General features: G+C 41.4%; 1 protein-coding gene across 2 annotated transcripts; it reads left to right on the forward strand.

Moving 5' to 3' along the window:
• Positions 1 to 1,147: 1,147 nt before the first annotated feature.
• slc8b1 (solute carrier family 8 member B1) lies at positions 1,148 to 14,602 on the forward strand. Of its 2 annotated transcripts, none has more exons than XM_022197990.2 (15): positions 1,148 to 1,550; positions 3,446 to 3,598; positions 4,067 to 4,119; positions 4,480 to 4,537; positions 4,643 to 4,748; positions 4,840 to 5,007; positions 11,485 to 11,598; positions 11,682 to 11,732; positions 11,844 to 11,974; positions 12,082 to 12,223; positions 12,657 to 12,778; positions 13,024 to 13,177; positions 13,287 to 13,367; positions 13,801 to 13,865; positions 13,985 to 14,602. In XM_022197990.2, exons 1-15 carry the CDS (start codon positions 1,392 to 1,394, stop codon positions 14,171 to 14,173), a joined length of 1,746 nt encoding a protein of 581 aa, XP_022053682.2. In that variant the 5' UTR covers positions 1,148 to 1,391; the 3' UTR covers positions 14,174 to 14,602. The 2 variants fall into 2 exon arrangements, with proteins under 2 accessions (XP_022053682.2, XP_022053673.2); XM_022197981.2 differs by having other exon boundaries at positions 1,149 to 1,550; positions 11,682 to 11,756.
• The last annotated feature ends 40 nt before the right edge of the window (positions 14,603 to 14,642 follow it).

Here is a 14,642-nt window from a genome sequence, read left to right on the forward strand (position 1 = left end):
CTTTCCTGTATTTTTCCCGTATAGTTTTCTAATAAGCCAGTTTAAATTGATATGTTACCATGATGATTTATGTTTTATTGGAATAAAGACAGGGACAAAATGCAAATCACACACTTTATTGTGGTGTGGCCCCCTCTAGTGGATGTGGCTATAAACAACAGCATAGAGTGTTTATGCCAGCGGCCGGCCCTGGTTTCAGCTCTATGCAACTATTCAGCTCCTTTGTATTTATTTTAAGTTTGTGTTATCAGACCAAAAAACATAGTGAAGATGTCACTGTGGGTTTACTATTTACAGTTTTAAAAATGAATCAATCAACCAGTTAAAAAAGACTAGCATATTGAGTTTTTTATATTAATTAGTAAAATAGCAGTAAAATCCTGCTTTTAATTACTTGGTAATATTAGTCTAATACTATAATATACAATAATATATCTTGAACAAAGACTATTATTTCCTTCATTGAGTACTTTCTATACTTAAAGTGAAATTTTATTTTATTTTTCTCCTGTTTTATTTTTTGCTTTTCCCTACCTAGTTCTTTGGTGTGATGTTGTCTGTAATTCTTTAATTCTCAAATAGTTTGACTTTTTTATTCTTAAATTTTCAAACTACCTAATTCCCCTGTTTGATGTTCGCGCTAATCTAGCTAATTATTCATTTAATTTATTGTCATTTTTACTATTTATTGTAATTGGCTGCTCTGACTTGTCTCCTTCTTGCTTGATTGTCTGTGTTGCATTTAACTGTCAAAGCACTTTGTGGACACTGTACCTAAGGGTGGTATATAAATAAAGTTATTATTATTAATTATTAGTAATTCTTATTAATATCAAGTACACTGATAACTTCATTAGATTTGCATACTTTTTATTAACTTTTTTTAAAGACAAAGTTCTACTTTACAGATTTTTTTAAAGTATGGCATTTGTACTAATATTTAAGTAAATTACATGGATATTGCCCTTCTACTATTAAGTGTTAAATCAAACGCAAAAATGGACAAAAATGTAATGTAAAAATTAAATTATAGAAAAAAATACATAAAGCAAGAACAGACCAAAAAAAAGAGACAGAGATTTAGCATCTGTTATGTTGCTTCGCCCATGTAACAATCTGAGTTTACGAGGCGTCCCTGAAGGCAGCACGGGTCTGGCTGTTTAAAGAGAGGAGGAGCTCCAGAGGAAGGTGAACAGAGTGTTCACGGACATTGGATCTGAGTTCACACGTTGTTTACAGCATTAAACACCAAGTATCGCTGCTACAACAACACCGACATGTCACTTTAGTTTTGTGAGGTTTTCGGGTTTTTCTCACCTGACGGACTCCAGGATTAAACCCATCGACCACAGTCCTGATCAGCAGCAGAATGGACGCTGGATAAACTCATCATGTATCTCAGAATTTTCCTGTCGCTGCTGCTGTTTTCGTGTCACCGAGGGGTCACTTCAGGCTCTGGGATCCTCAGAAAGCAGGCTGCTGTCCGGTCAGCTGGACTGTCCTCAAACCAAACACTCACCACGATGATGCCTAAGAGCAGCAGCGATGAGGTGAGATCAGACAGCTGACAGAGAAACATGCCGTGTGTCGCCTGTGAGGAAACTTGTTTGTCAGGTGTGCAGCTTGATCTGGAGCCTGCAGGTTGTCAGCACGTTCTTCCATTTGTCACATGATTGTGTGATCAGTTTCATCTGAGATGTTTACATCAGAGAAGTCTTACATGACAGGAGGAATGTGCAGTTGCAGGTAGAGATAGGCTGAAGATTGATGTGTCGTGTTTTCCATATTCATCACTTACTTTTTTTTGGTCTATAAAATATGAGAAAAAGCACTGAGAATGTATTGATGATTAAGAAGCTGGAATGACAAAAGAAGATTTATTTTGCTTTTAAAAAATCACTCAAATTTATTATCAAAATGGTGTAGAAGTCAAATATAACTGAGCTCAAAATCTCATATCAATGCCAAGTTTTAATTTTTCGTGAATTTAACAGACGTTGATCATTGCAGCTCCAGTCTGTAGCATACTAAGGCATATTGTGTGTTTTTCCTTCTGTAATTTCTTGATGGGACTGAAAATACAGGTTAAAACAACTGTTCCCTGCCTTATATACATTCTGATAAAGGTCTAGATATTTTTTGTAATGATGAATCCAGTATTGTTTCATTAAAAAAGAACAATCTCAATTTATCACCAAGACCGGTTTATCCAATCAGGCAAAGCTGATCAAACACTCAGAGGTCTCACAGGTCCCGTTTCCACAGTGCAGCATTTGGTTAGTCGATTTACTGCACTCTTGTTAGTTAAAGTGATATCTTCAGCTGAAATGGTAAAGTCAGACAGAAACTGAAATTTCCTTCATCTGAATGTCTAAGTGTCTCTCCTACAACATTACTTCAGTTGATAATTGATCAAGGTGATGGCAAACACACACTCTCGCTCCACTTCATTATATATACGTGTACAGTGCAACTCAGTGCTAAACCTCTACCTCATATTCTACCTTTTAAGAAGTGTAAAGTGGCCATTTTTTGTAGGTGATGGATATTTAACTGTGTGCTTGATGATGCTGTTCTGGACCGCATTCTATTGAAGTGCATTTCCCCTACACGTTTTTAATTTAGATAGGTTAAACATCAGAAAAAGCTCTTAATCTACTGCAGTCTCCTCTATGATGGTTTAAATCCAAACACAGCATGATTACTATCTTTGGAAATGTAAAATTTATGGATGACTTATTTGATCACATAAAATCTCAAGTACTGGATGTACAGCTATGTCATTTTAACAGTGTGGTAACAATCTCTTAAAATATCTGGGCATATTAAGTCTCTATAGTCTGACACGATATTGGATTTTTAAATTTTTTAATTTTGCAATGATACAGTGAGGTTTGCTTCTCTGTCCGGTTTTGCTGGAGAATCCAATACCTTGGAAAATGTACAGATTTTCTGCAAAAATGTCCCCTCCGAACAAGATTGTGCTCACACGCTGCATGTAGTCAACACTGCAATGTCTGATCAAAATACAGAAAAGTACTGACACATGTAAAGTGTGTATTGTACTCTGAATTTACTGAGCTTTTTTGTTTGTTCTCTTTACATTCATAAATGACTATGAGAGAAAATACTTAATTAGATTTCACCCTATTATCAGAATATTACTAAAATGAAATTAGTCAAATCTTTCAACATATTCTACTGCAGAAAATACAAATCAGTGGCTGCAGTGAATCATCCGCAACAATGAGCCCTATGTGGAGCCCAGAATCTAATTTCAGTTTGACAGAATGAGGAAGAAAACGGTTCGATGGTCTGTGCAGATGTTCGCATTAAATCAGGTTTAATTTTGCTGCGTCATTCATCTTAGCAGGCTTTCCTATATCAACATGTTGAGCCATTTTGATTAGAAATTGGAACGCTAATGTAATGTTTGTGTGTGCAGTGCGATCGTGTGATGAACCACAGTGCAGCAGATCGCTGTGCGTTTGTGAAGAACACACCGGACTGCACGATGGAAGACGGATTCATCAACTACCTTTACACGGTCTTCTGTCTGCTGCCTCCCAACCTCACACCTCTTGCCATCACTCTCTGTGTAAGTGTGTTTCTGGGTGTGAAATGTAGTGTACAACTTTGCATCTCAGATGATCTTTTGAGGAAGTAGGCTTCGCTGTGGGAGAACCAGGCATGACGTAAAACAGTCTTTCAACTGTTTGCTAAATAACGGATTTTCATATGAATGTTTGACTTTTTCATTTCCCCTCTTTGCAGCATAACTAGGTTGCATCTGGTGGGCGAAAACAGCGCAGGGGAGATCCTGCAGGCAAAGTCCACCAAGAAAAATGTGTTGTTGTAGGAAATAAATGTCCCCACTGCAGATTAGGAACAATGAGATCAATGGAGTCAACCAAGTCCATGTTTACTAGAGTGAATGCATTTAGGCTAATTCCTGTTTATGCAGCATTTGTCTGAGTGCATAAAGTCCAGCAGCACTTTAGTCTTCTACAAGCATGTGTCACTAAAACAAGTTTGAGTGATTTTGCTCTCTTGTGCCTCTCCACAGATTATATGGCTGCTCTTTCTGTTTGTAATTCTTGGACTCACTGCATCTAAATTGTGAGTGTCTCTCATGCTGCCACCCGTCATAATGCCCCTTTTTATGTGTCCATAAGTTTGAGCAATAGAAAATGAAGTGTCACATACACAGACTGCACACATTTATGCCCTCAGCTTTGTCAGCTTAACAGTCACATGAAGAAGAGTCACATGGTCTTTCATTGCCGTTTCACTTGAGTTGTAAAATTGTGGGATTTCCTCAAAGGAAAAACAGTCAGTCCCGCTCACCTCCCACACTAGAGCATGACTGTAGCCAGAGAAGCTGCTGTTGGTTGAACATAACTATTGAGATTATTTTCTGTAAATTCTGACATTTTCTCTATTCCTTTTTGCATTTCTCATGTTTCTTTTTTCTTCCAGTTTTTGTCCCAATCTGTCGGCCATCTCTTCCACTCTGCACCTCAGGCACAACGTGGCTGTATCCTTTCATTGCCCACAAGTTCTCGGTTTGCTATTTCTTTTCACACTTCTGACATTTTTTTTTTTGTGAGGAATAGTTTCCTTGACTGCTGTCCGTGCTAAGGGCGTAACGTTTCTTGCTCTCGGTAATGGAGCTCCTGACATCTTCAGCGCCATGGCAGCATTCTCCCACCCACACACTGCTGGGCTGGCGGTCGGGGCTTTATTTGGTAGGAACAGACTGAGTCTCATTCACACAAACACCAAGATAAATAAACAAAATGAGCCTCAAACTTTGGAAATCTTCTTCTCATCTTTCAGGAGCTGGTATATTTGTCACTACGGTAGTTGCGGGCAACGTGGCACTGGTCAAACCATTCACTGTGGCTTCCCGCCCATTTCTACGGGACGTTATCTTCTATATGTCTGCAGTGTTTTGGACTTTCCTCATGTTGTACAGAGGAACCGTGACGCTTGGAGAAACACTGGGTACACAAGAACACACACACACAGACACACTCACAAAGAGATGTTATGTGAGTATATTTTTGCCCTTTTGATCAGGTTTTTCTATTGATCCCCTACTGGTGAAGTAAACCAACTTCTCTAACAATCTGAACTCTGGGTAGATGTGACAGGAAGGACATTTCCTTGTCTGTGACCAGTCCGTCCATTTTCTGCAGTTTATTACTTTCGGTCCTGTTTGTTTATGTGTTACATAACAGGCTGTTTGAAAGGCCTGTTTAAAGATGTCAGTCCCTCTTGGTGCAAAATTTCTCTGTGAGTTATGGAAGTTATGCTGGCAACAATATAGGAATTAACTGCCACTACAACTATTGAACTTCACTAAAAGAAAGAAGTCTGACTCATGTGACTTTCAATCACTGTGTGTTCTTGGACAAAAACCACAGTCCTGATGCAGATTTAAAAAAAAAAAAAAAAAAAAAAAAACTAAGACTACAAGTACCGTACTTTCTTCACTTCTGTATGAAAGTGTGAAACTTTCGGTTTTGGATTCAGAACTACATACACTGAGAATGCTTATTTTAGAGTTATGTAACTTTAGCTACAAATCATTCAGAGACAAAGCAGGTGAAAGTTCACACACTGCGTCGCTAATGCCTATAATTATTATTAAATGACACTTTTATTATATTTGTAGTAACTATTTGTACATTATACAGCTCTGTTATTTTTATGAATTTTAGGATTCCTGACAGCACTATGCCTGCTAAATACTTACATTAAATTCTATTCACATTTAATATTTATTATTAAATGTAAATGCAATTGTAACCCAATAACACTTCATATCAAATTCAGTGAATATCTCCCAACATCTCCTGGCTGTGCATTTACTTTTCTAACACAGTCTCGATTCTTTACATGAGAAACAAACAAAAAACTGCTTGTGGGAACTTAGCTGTAACTTCTATTCGTCCCCCACCCCCGTCTGACGTTATGCAGCGGACCAGACCGAATATTCAGATATTCGTCATTAATAGGGGCCAAATATCCAGAGCCCAGAAACTGCTATTCGGGCCAGCCCCAGTTTGTCAATCAGGAAGTGAGCTGGTGTGAGAGGTTGCAGCTCTTCAAGCTCATTGTAAACAAATGTGAGTAGTCTTGAATTGATTGTTGCTTTCACTTCTGCTAGCAGAGATGCTAGCTCCTCAAAGTTCAGTGAAGCCTTCCCCATCACTCTCTCTTGATCAGCTCGCTTGAACGTCCTTGCATTATCTGAGTAGATAACTCTGCAGAGGCCCTGTCTTGATGTAAATATTTTGAAGGCCAGGAGAAATTTCTCTGTTGACATGTCCGACACCAATTCTCGGTGCACTGCACGAGTCACAGCACAGGTGAACAATGCAATGTAGGCCTTGTCCACTGCACTCCTCTTCTTGACATAAAGAGGACCTGCAAAGTCAAGTCCAACTGTTTCAAAGAGAGGTGATTCTTTAATCTGGTCTCTAGATTAGGGTGCTGTAGTCTGTTGCACAGCCTTTACTCTGAACCTCTTACAGATGTTACAAGCGTTGAGGATACTTTTTATCATTTGTCGGGCACGAGGAATCCAATATTTTTCTCTGAGTTGCACCAAGGTGTCTCTCATTCCTGAGTGCATCACTTGCTTGAGTGTCTATATGATCAGCATGTCTGAGAGTCTGTGATTTGTCGGCAAAATCCATGGATGCTGCTCACTGAAGCTCAAGTCTGAATGTTGCAGTCTTTCTCCGACACAGACAAGACCCTTCTCGACAAGTCTGTGATTTTTGAGTCCCCTTCAATGTCTTTACCTGCCTTGAGTGCAAGTATCTCCTTCTGGAACCCTTGACCTTGTATCTTCCAAATCCAATATCTTTCTGCCTCATCCAGCTCAGTAGTTTTCAGCTCCCCCTTCCTTTTCTCACTAGAGCTGATGTTGTGAAGAAATTGTTTGACCCAGTCTGTGACTCTGAATACAGTCTTAAGACTGCTATAGTTCTGCAGGGGTAGTAATAGGTCTGGATCTGTTGTTTCTGTGTTATTTAGCTGGACTGTCACTTGACTTGCTCTCAGTTCAGCCTTCATCGCTTCCTCAGGAGGCTCATCAGTGAGTGACTCTGGCTGCCCGTGTAATGTCAAAAGGAGTGGTCCTGACCACCACAGCTCCTCTTCTTTCAGGCTTGACGCTGCCTGACCTCTAGTGGTGAGATCAGCTGGGTTGAGCTTGCTGCTGCAATGTGACCTGGTTTCTGGCATGGTCAGGGACTGTATTTCCATAACTCGGTTAGCAAAGAATTGCTTCCATTTCTGTGGAGAGCTCTGAACCCACTGGATGACTATCATGGAATCTGACCACATTCTGACCTGGTTTGGCGGCATGTCCATTGCCTTTAGCAAGTTGTTGGCTAGTCTTGCGGCAACCAGAGCCCACATTAACTCGAGTCTGGGCAGTGTCAGCTTCTTAATGGGTGCTACCCTGGCCCTGGACATTACCAACCTTGTCAGCCTCACCTCCTGTAATCTGTCCTTGGAGGTATGCTACTGCACCATAAGCTCTCTCACTTGCGTTGCTGAACACATGGAGAACTTGTGCTTTAAACTCTGTCAGTTCCATACCATCTGGGAATGACAATCTGATGCAGCTGCAGCAGCTCCGTGCACCAATTCTGCCACCTTTTGGAGTGGTCATTTGGCAGTATCTTGTCCTAGTTGATGCCCCTCTGCCACATATCCTGAAACAGGTACTTGACTTTGATAGTAAAGGGTGTCAGGAAACCCATGGGGTCAAATATCTTGGCTGACGAGCGCAGGACACTTCTCTTTGTGTTCTCCTTTGATCTGAAGATAGCCACCAGATGTCTGTGATCGAAAACAAAGTCATCAGAGCCCGGTCTCCATACCAGACCAAGCGCCATTAACACACAGCCATGTGCTTCTGGTTCCAAAGTAATGTCAAAGTTGTCCTGTAGCCACCTATCTTTTAGTTCAGAGGAGTTTGTGGTCCACTTACAGAGACTCATGCTGGCGGCAGATAAAATCTCCCTTGCATCCTTGGATAAAGCATAAGCTTCTTCAACATCGTCTGAGCTGGCAATAAAATCGTCAACATACAGGGAGTCTTTCAACAAGGTAACTGCTTGTGGATGACTTACTTGGTATTTTTCCAGGTGGTTCCTGATTGTCGCTGCCAGCAGGAAGGGACTTGATGACACTCCGAAAACCACACGAGTCATTCTCAGTATGTGTGGTTGGGTGTCTTCAGCATCAGGAGGTCCAGTCAGCCACATGAACCTTAGTGCATCTCTATCTTTCTCTGCAATAGAAATTTGCAGAAAGGCCTTGGTAATATCTGCCATGAAAGCGATGGGACGCAGCCTGAATCTTACTAAAATGTTCAAGAGGTCTTGGTTGAGATTGGGTCCCGTAAGCAGACAATCATTAAGAGATGGACAGCTGTCCTCATGAGAAGAAGTGTCGAAAATAACTCGCAGCTTGGTTGTTGCCCTCTCTTATAGCATGATGAGGTAAATAGTACTCTGCATTACTGCCCTCAGCCCTTTCTGTTTGCCTTGACTCTGGGATGTCTTCACATAGTCCTTGAAGATAATCTTCAATCACATCATTTTATCTCTTGAACAGTGTCACGTTAGCCCTCAGTTTTCTTTTCAGCCCTTCAAATCTTTTTTGAGCGATTCTCAAATTGTTCAGGAGTTCTGGTGCATCTTGTTTCCATGGTAACTCCACCTCATATCACCCATTTTTGTACTTGACTGACCTGTCAAAGTTCTGTTGTGCTTCACTGTCACGTTGTCTTGGCTTGCAGTGCTGGAGATGCCAAGTCACTATTTCCCAAAATGCATGTAGTTGGTCTGAAACTTGTGCACTTTCCTCGACACAGACCTTCATGCATGAAGCTTCACTCATGCTCCACATAGACACTGGTCCTTGAACTGTCCAGCCAAACAGTGTTTCTACAGCAACAAGAGAATCTGACAGTCTTTCTACCTTGCCAGATACGATTTTCCAGTAGAAGTCAGCATCTATCAGCACAGACAACTCCAGTTCTTCATCACTGTTGCCTGGGACATCAGCTGAAGACAACCCTTTTCTTTCCAACTGCTGCTGGATCTGCTCTCCAGGGACTTGCATGATGGCCGAGCTCACTTGCGGCGTTTCAATAGCTTCGATTTCAAGGTTTTGCATTTTGTTGTTCAGATTGTGTAGTATTAGTTTCACAACATTGCGTTCATTTGTTACTGGAGGTTCGCTACCGAAGGTGTGGAGCTTACGAGCTTCTCTTTTCAGTGTTGGTAGTTCCAGTGCCTTTACCTGTCTCTCCAGTACAAAGCTTCGCTGGCTTCCTCCATCCATCAGGCAGCGCACCTTCCTCCTCCCCTTTGTTCCTTCAGCCCATGCTGTCACAGTTTGTAAGAGAACTGTCTGCTGCTTTGCTGAGTCTTTCTTCATGGATTGAGGAGCTACTGATGAGATGAGGGCGTCGGTAGTCTCAGGACCTCTGCTTGTTGGTTCAGCTTGTTCATCCTTGTCACACATAGAGGGATGGTGTCTCCGTCCACATGTGCTGCATGAAATCCCCTTTGTTCTGCAGAAATTAGCGATATGCCTTTGCCTAAACCACACAAAACATCTCCCCATTTTCTTCAGTTTTTCCTTTCTTGCGCTGAGTGTGCTGTTTCTGCACAGTTCTGATTAGTGACTTGTGCTATCACAGAGTACACAGGCCAGTGAAGCATTTGAACTGCTTGTGTGAAGCGCTGCAGTTGATAGTAAGTTTGGCCTTCTGTATTTATCACCGCCTGAGTTAGACTTACATCTGCGCTGATGAGTGGGCAGGGGGTCTTTATTAAGGCTTACTGTGTTAGATAAGTGCATGGCACGTTCTCTGCTTTCAACTTCTTTTTGTAAGAAAGAGATGAGATCAGGAACATTTAGCTCGGGTCCTGAACCTCTTTCCCGTGTGTATGCAAGACCTAGTTCGTCTGGGATCCTCTGGAGTAATATTGGGCACAACAGTCCTCCATAGGTGTTTGATACAACTCCCAAGGACTCCAAACCTCTGATCTGGACCTCACACTCATCATACAGCTGTCTTAAAGCTGTATGATGTCTGTAGACCTTTTAACTGGAGTTAAGCTGAGCAGTTTAGACGTGTGCATTTGCAACAAGGTCTCATCTTCCAAACCTTTCCTGCAACATACTGATAGCTGCATCATAGTTACTCTCTGTAATCTTCACCCCACTGAGAGCTCTTGCTGCAGGACCCAAAAGATAGACTTAAGATATGTAAACTTTTCCGTTTTGTTCAGCTCTCTGAATTGCTGTCTCAAACTGATCCCAAAACTCTTGCCATTTTCTTATTTAGCCGTCATACTTGTTGACATACAGCTTGCGTAACTTTACTGAGGTTCTGTTCATCAGTCCGTTTGACTGTGTACTCACATCACTTTGAGAGGCGAGCTTCGTCCTCCTCCATTTGCCTCCTATCTTTCAATAAGCCGTTTTGCCCCTGCTCTTCCACAGGTTAACGGTGTCCTGATAATCCACTGTTTTAACAATGTCCTCTTCTAGTTCGTCCATTGGTATCTCCATTTCAATTTCCTTCTCCAGTTCTCGGAGATTCTCTTCCTTAACAGACGGCATGGCCAGTAACTCACACAGACGATCACAGTTCACGTTATCCTTGTTTATTTCCTTCTCCATCGTCTTCAGCAGCTTCGTAGTGGAGGCTCGTACGACCTTGCGTCTTTGTTTCAGTCTTTGCAGATTCTCCGCCATTTCCTTTGGCTCCGTCGTTGCAGCTAAGCTAGTTAGGCTACAGCTATCGGTACATCTTTTCCAAAGCCGCTGCTGGAGTTTCGGCGCCAAAAAATAAGGGAACTTAGCTGTAACTTCTAAAAAGGATGGCGAGACATCGTTCTTGTCTTTCTGTTCACTTTACTTCTGAACAAATAACACATCACAACAGGATAGCATGGCATACTCTTCTGTTATTTCCATTAAGTTCTGTTACATTCTCAGGTATGTAACGCATCACCTTTACGACACTGCTTTTCGGCAGATAGAACTGTAATTTCAGAAGATCAACAGATGCGCACTGCCATTTAGTGGTTAGTAGAAGTAACTGTCAAACAGTTGAAACTACTTAAATGTCTTTAACCTAGAAAACCCATTTTAGCCCTTTAACTAAATGTAAACAACATAAATGACTGTCTCAATGAATTAAAGATATAACACTGTTGGTACTTATACAGTGGGAAAGGAGTGGGAGGAGAGATGGGGCAGTGGAAATGATATGGGTGGTAAATTTGGCATAACTATCTATATATCAACAAGTCTGTGGATTTTCCTTCGAAACAAAGTTTTTCAACCCCACGCATACAGAACACTTCATGCCACTGTGTAAAGTTTCAAGAACAGCTTATCTCAACCTTCTGACTTTACCTCCTTTCTTTTTTCCAGGGTACCTGAGCCTCTATGTGGTGTATGTCCTGACTGTAATCATCAGTACCTTCATCTATAACCGACAAAAATACTCAGTGAACACGAGCGTCCAGAATGTCACACATATTCCAGGTTAGACACGAGTATATGCAGACAAAACAACAACCCACAGGTTCCCACAGCTCCCAGTAAGGATGCTGTGTCTTTCTTTGCAGAAGAGTTTCATTCGTCTGACTCATCCGATGATGACGTTCCCCGTATGAACGGTGAGATCAACCAGCAGGACTATGGTAGGAATACAGCACCTGTCTACAAATCAATATAGAAGTTAATATGCAACAAGGGGGTCATAACCTGCATGTGGGCTTGTGTTGCAGACCCAGAGTACAGGCCACTACTGCCTTATTCGGAGTCCACCAGTCAGATCCTGCTGAGCTCTCTGAATCCAGTGGACCACAGAAAGTGGAGGAGGAAATCCTGGCAATGGAAAGCTCTTAAAGTAGTCAAGGTAGCTGTGTGTGTAAGCCTTCTTGATAGGCCGAAGCAGTAAAAATCCACTTAAGATTGTGTTTGTAATGTAACTTATTCCTTTGTTTTTTGTCCTCCACCCATCAGACACCTCTAGAGGTGCTGCTGCTGCTGTGTATCCCTGTGGTCGACCCTGACAAAGAAGACAGAAACTGGAGACGCCCACTGAACTGCCTCCATCTGATCACTGCTCCTTTAGTGTGTGTGCTCGCCTTCCAGTCTGGAGCATGTAAGTCAAGTCACTGTTTCTTTTATAGCACATTCAAAACAACAGCCGTTGCACCAAAGTTCTTTCCAGCAGAAAAAGGTTTACGAATGATGTGACAAAACAGCCTAACAAGTTTAGACACTTTAGCCTCATTTATGGGTGGATTATGCCTGTGTAATTTTCATTTTAGGGGTTAAAATCAAACAAAATGATATGAAATACTACATTTTCAAACTAGAATAGATTATAAATGGATTGGAGTATTAATAATTGTAACCATACTAATGTGTAAATATAGCAAAGACTATTTGGTGTTGCTGAGTATGGGGCTTAACTCAAGTATGTAAGTGTGTTAATTTTCAGGTTCAAGTCACTATGACACATCGTATTTTATCTGATAATAGCTACAGTTCAAGTCTTTTTTTTAAATCTTCTTTTTTGTTTAACTGTCTAGATGGAGAATATATGATCCAAGGGCAGTTTCCTCTTTGGCTGCTGGTTCTCCTGCTGGGCCTTTTCCTGTCTGCTATTATCTTCTGCACAACCACAAACGACCATCCTCCTAAATATCATCCAGTAAGTAGAAGAAAGGAGCAGATGATATACAGAAATACGGGGAAGATGAGGTTTTGAAGGGTGGGGTGGTCAGGGTTAAAGATTACCACCTTGAGCTATTGCCTTGTAAATTCTCATATGAGAGGCTGTAATCATTTTTACGAGACCAAGTGTCCACAGTCACGCGAGCAGCTCTGTGAGGCTCCACTGAAAAATGTTCTGTTGAATGTGCGCCTACGATTCTCATTTAGTGTCGCTCTCTCCAGCTCTTTGCTCTGTTAGGCTTCGTGGTGAGCGCCGTGTTGATCAGTGCAGCAGCCTCTGAGGTGGTCAGTCTCCTGCACATGCTCGGTGTGGTGCTGAGTCTTAGCAACACGGTGCTGGGGTTGACTCTGTTGGCCTGGGGCAACAGCGTAGGAGGTGATACCTGAGAGTCAGCTTCTAATTTAGATTTTTCAAAACATATTAAAAAAAATAGTAATAAAAGCTAAGACCTGTATTTAAAATTGCCTGTATGTTTCTCTTTCAGACTGTTTTTCTGACATCACCATCGCCCGGCAGGGATACCCACGGATGGCGATATCTGCCTGCTTTGGAGGCATCATTTTCAGTATCCTTATTTTGACACTGCTTTCTCCTCAACCATCACCTCAGGGCAGTAACTTGCCATCATACTGGAAATTTCAAATTTTGCCAAAGGCTTGTATTGCGTAATATAGCAGCCCTTGTATTTTTTTGGGGTAAATTATCAATTTTAATAACAGTTCTTGTCTCTTTGCTTGCAAATGTGTCGCCAAAACTGTTCTCCTGACACTACTTTTTTAGGGCCACTGTTGCTGCATCCTGGGCTTAGCACTCACTACCCAAGATGATTGATTAGTCTGAAGAAAAACAAACATGCCAAAGCCTTTTTCTCAGCCAGACTATTTTGCACTGTGCTGCAGAATGGCTGTACAAGACTAGAGTCCTTATAAAAACACGACTTGATTCAAGAGCACGTAAGAGGCTGGCAATTACTGTGTCCTTGACTGTAACTCCTTCAGACATGCTGCTTGGAGTCGGTTTGGGATGTCTGTTGCAGATGGTTAAAACACATTCTGACATGCAGGTATTATTTCTCTTCAAACATGGTCACCCATGCAGAAAAATGTAAAAATGTTTTGCATGTATGTGACTGTTTTGGAACCTATGAAAATAGTGTATTTTGTCTCTTGTTTTTCTCCTCAGTTTGAATCAGAGGGCTTGCTGACGTGGGTTCTTGCAGGATCTCTGGGTTTGTCTTTGGTCCTGTCCTTTGTCATTGTTCCACTGTGCCAGTTCCACTTGGGTCGAACCTATGGGATCTTTCTCCTCACCTTCTATGCCATCTTTCTAGTCATTGCCCTTCTCACTGAGTTCGGCAAGATCCACACCTGACACTGTGGCCAGTCTGAAAAGTGATGTCACCCCAAAACACTGGAACAGGAGCTGCAAAGAGTGCAGACAAATGGCATCTTCCTCTACACATAACATTAATGCACTATTTATGAACAACAGTACGTTTTGTTGCACTCGCCTTCTACCCACAGCCAGACAGTGGTTTGTTAGTACACCAGTAAAATATTGACAAACTAAGACTCTTCTGCTCAGGAAGGGCTGAAACTAATCACACCGTGCCTTTATTCAGCTTCTTCTTTGTGTTCACTGAAGCTGTGATTGCACTTTGTGAGGCAAGAGCGACAACACAGGTTGTAAAAATTTGTAATTTAAAATGCTGTAAATTACCCAAATGTACTGTAAATCAAAATGTTGATGACCTTGTACAAAGCTGCTTTTGGGGAAATTAAATGATTTTTTGTTTTTCAAGATTGTATGCATGTTATTCTGCACTTAATTCTTAAATTGT

Source organism: Acanthochromis polyacanthus, chromosome 7, assembly GCF_021347895.1.
Source record: "Acanthochromis polyacanthus isolate Apoly-LR-REF ecotype Palm Island chromosome 7, KAUST_Apoly_ChrSc, whole genome shotgun sequence".
NCBI classification, from domain to species: Eukaryota; Metazoa; Chordata; class Actinopteri; family Pomacentridae; genus Acanthochromis; species Acanthochromis polyacanthus.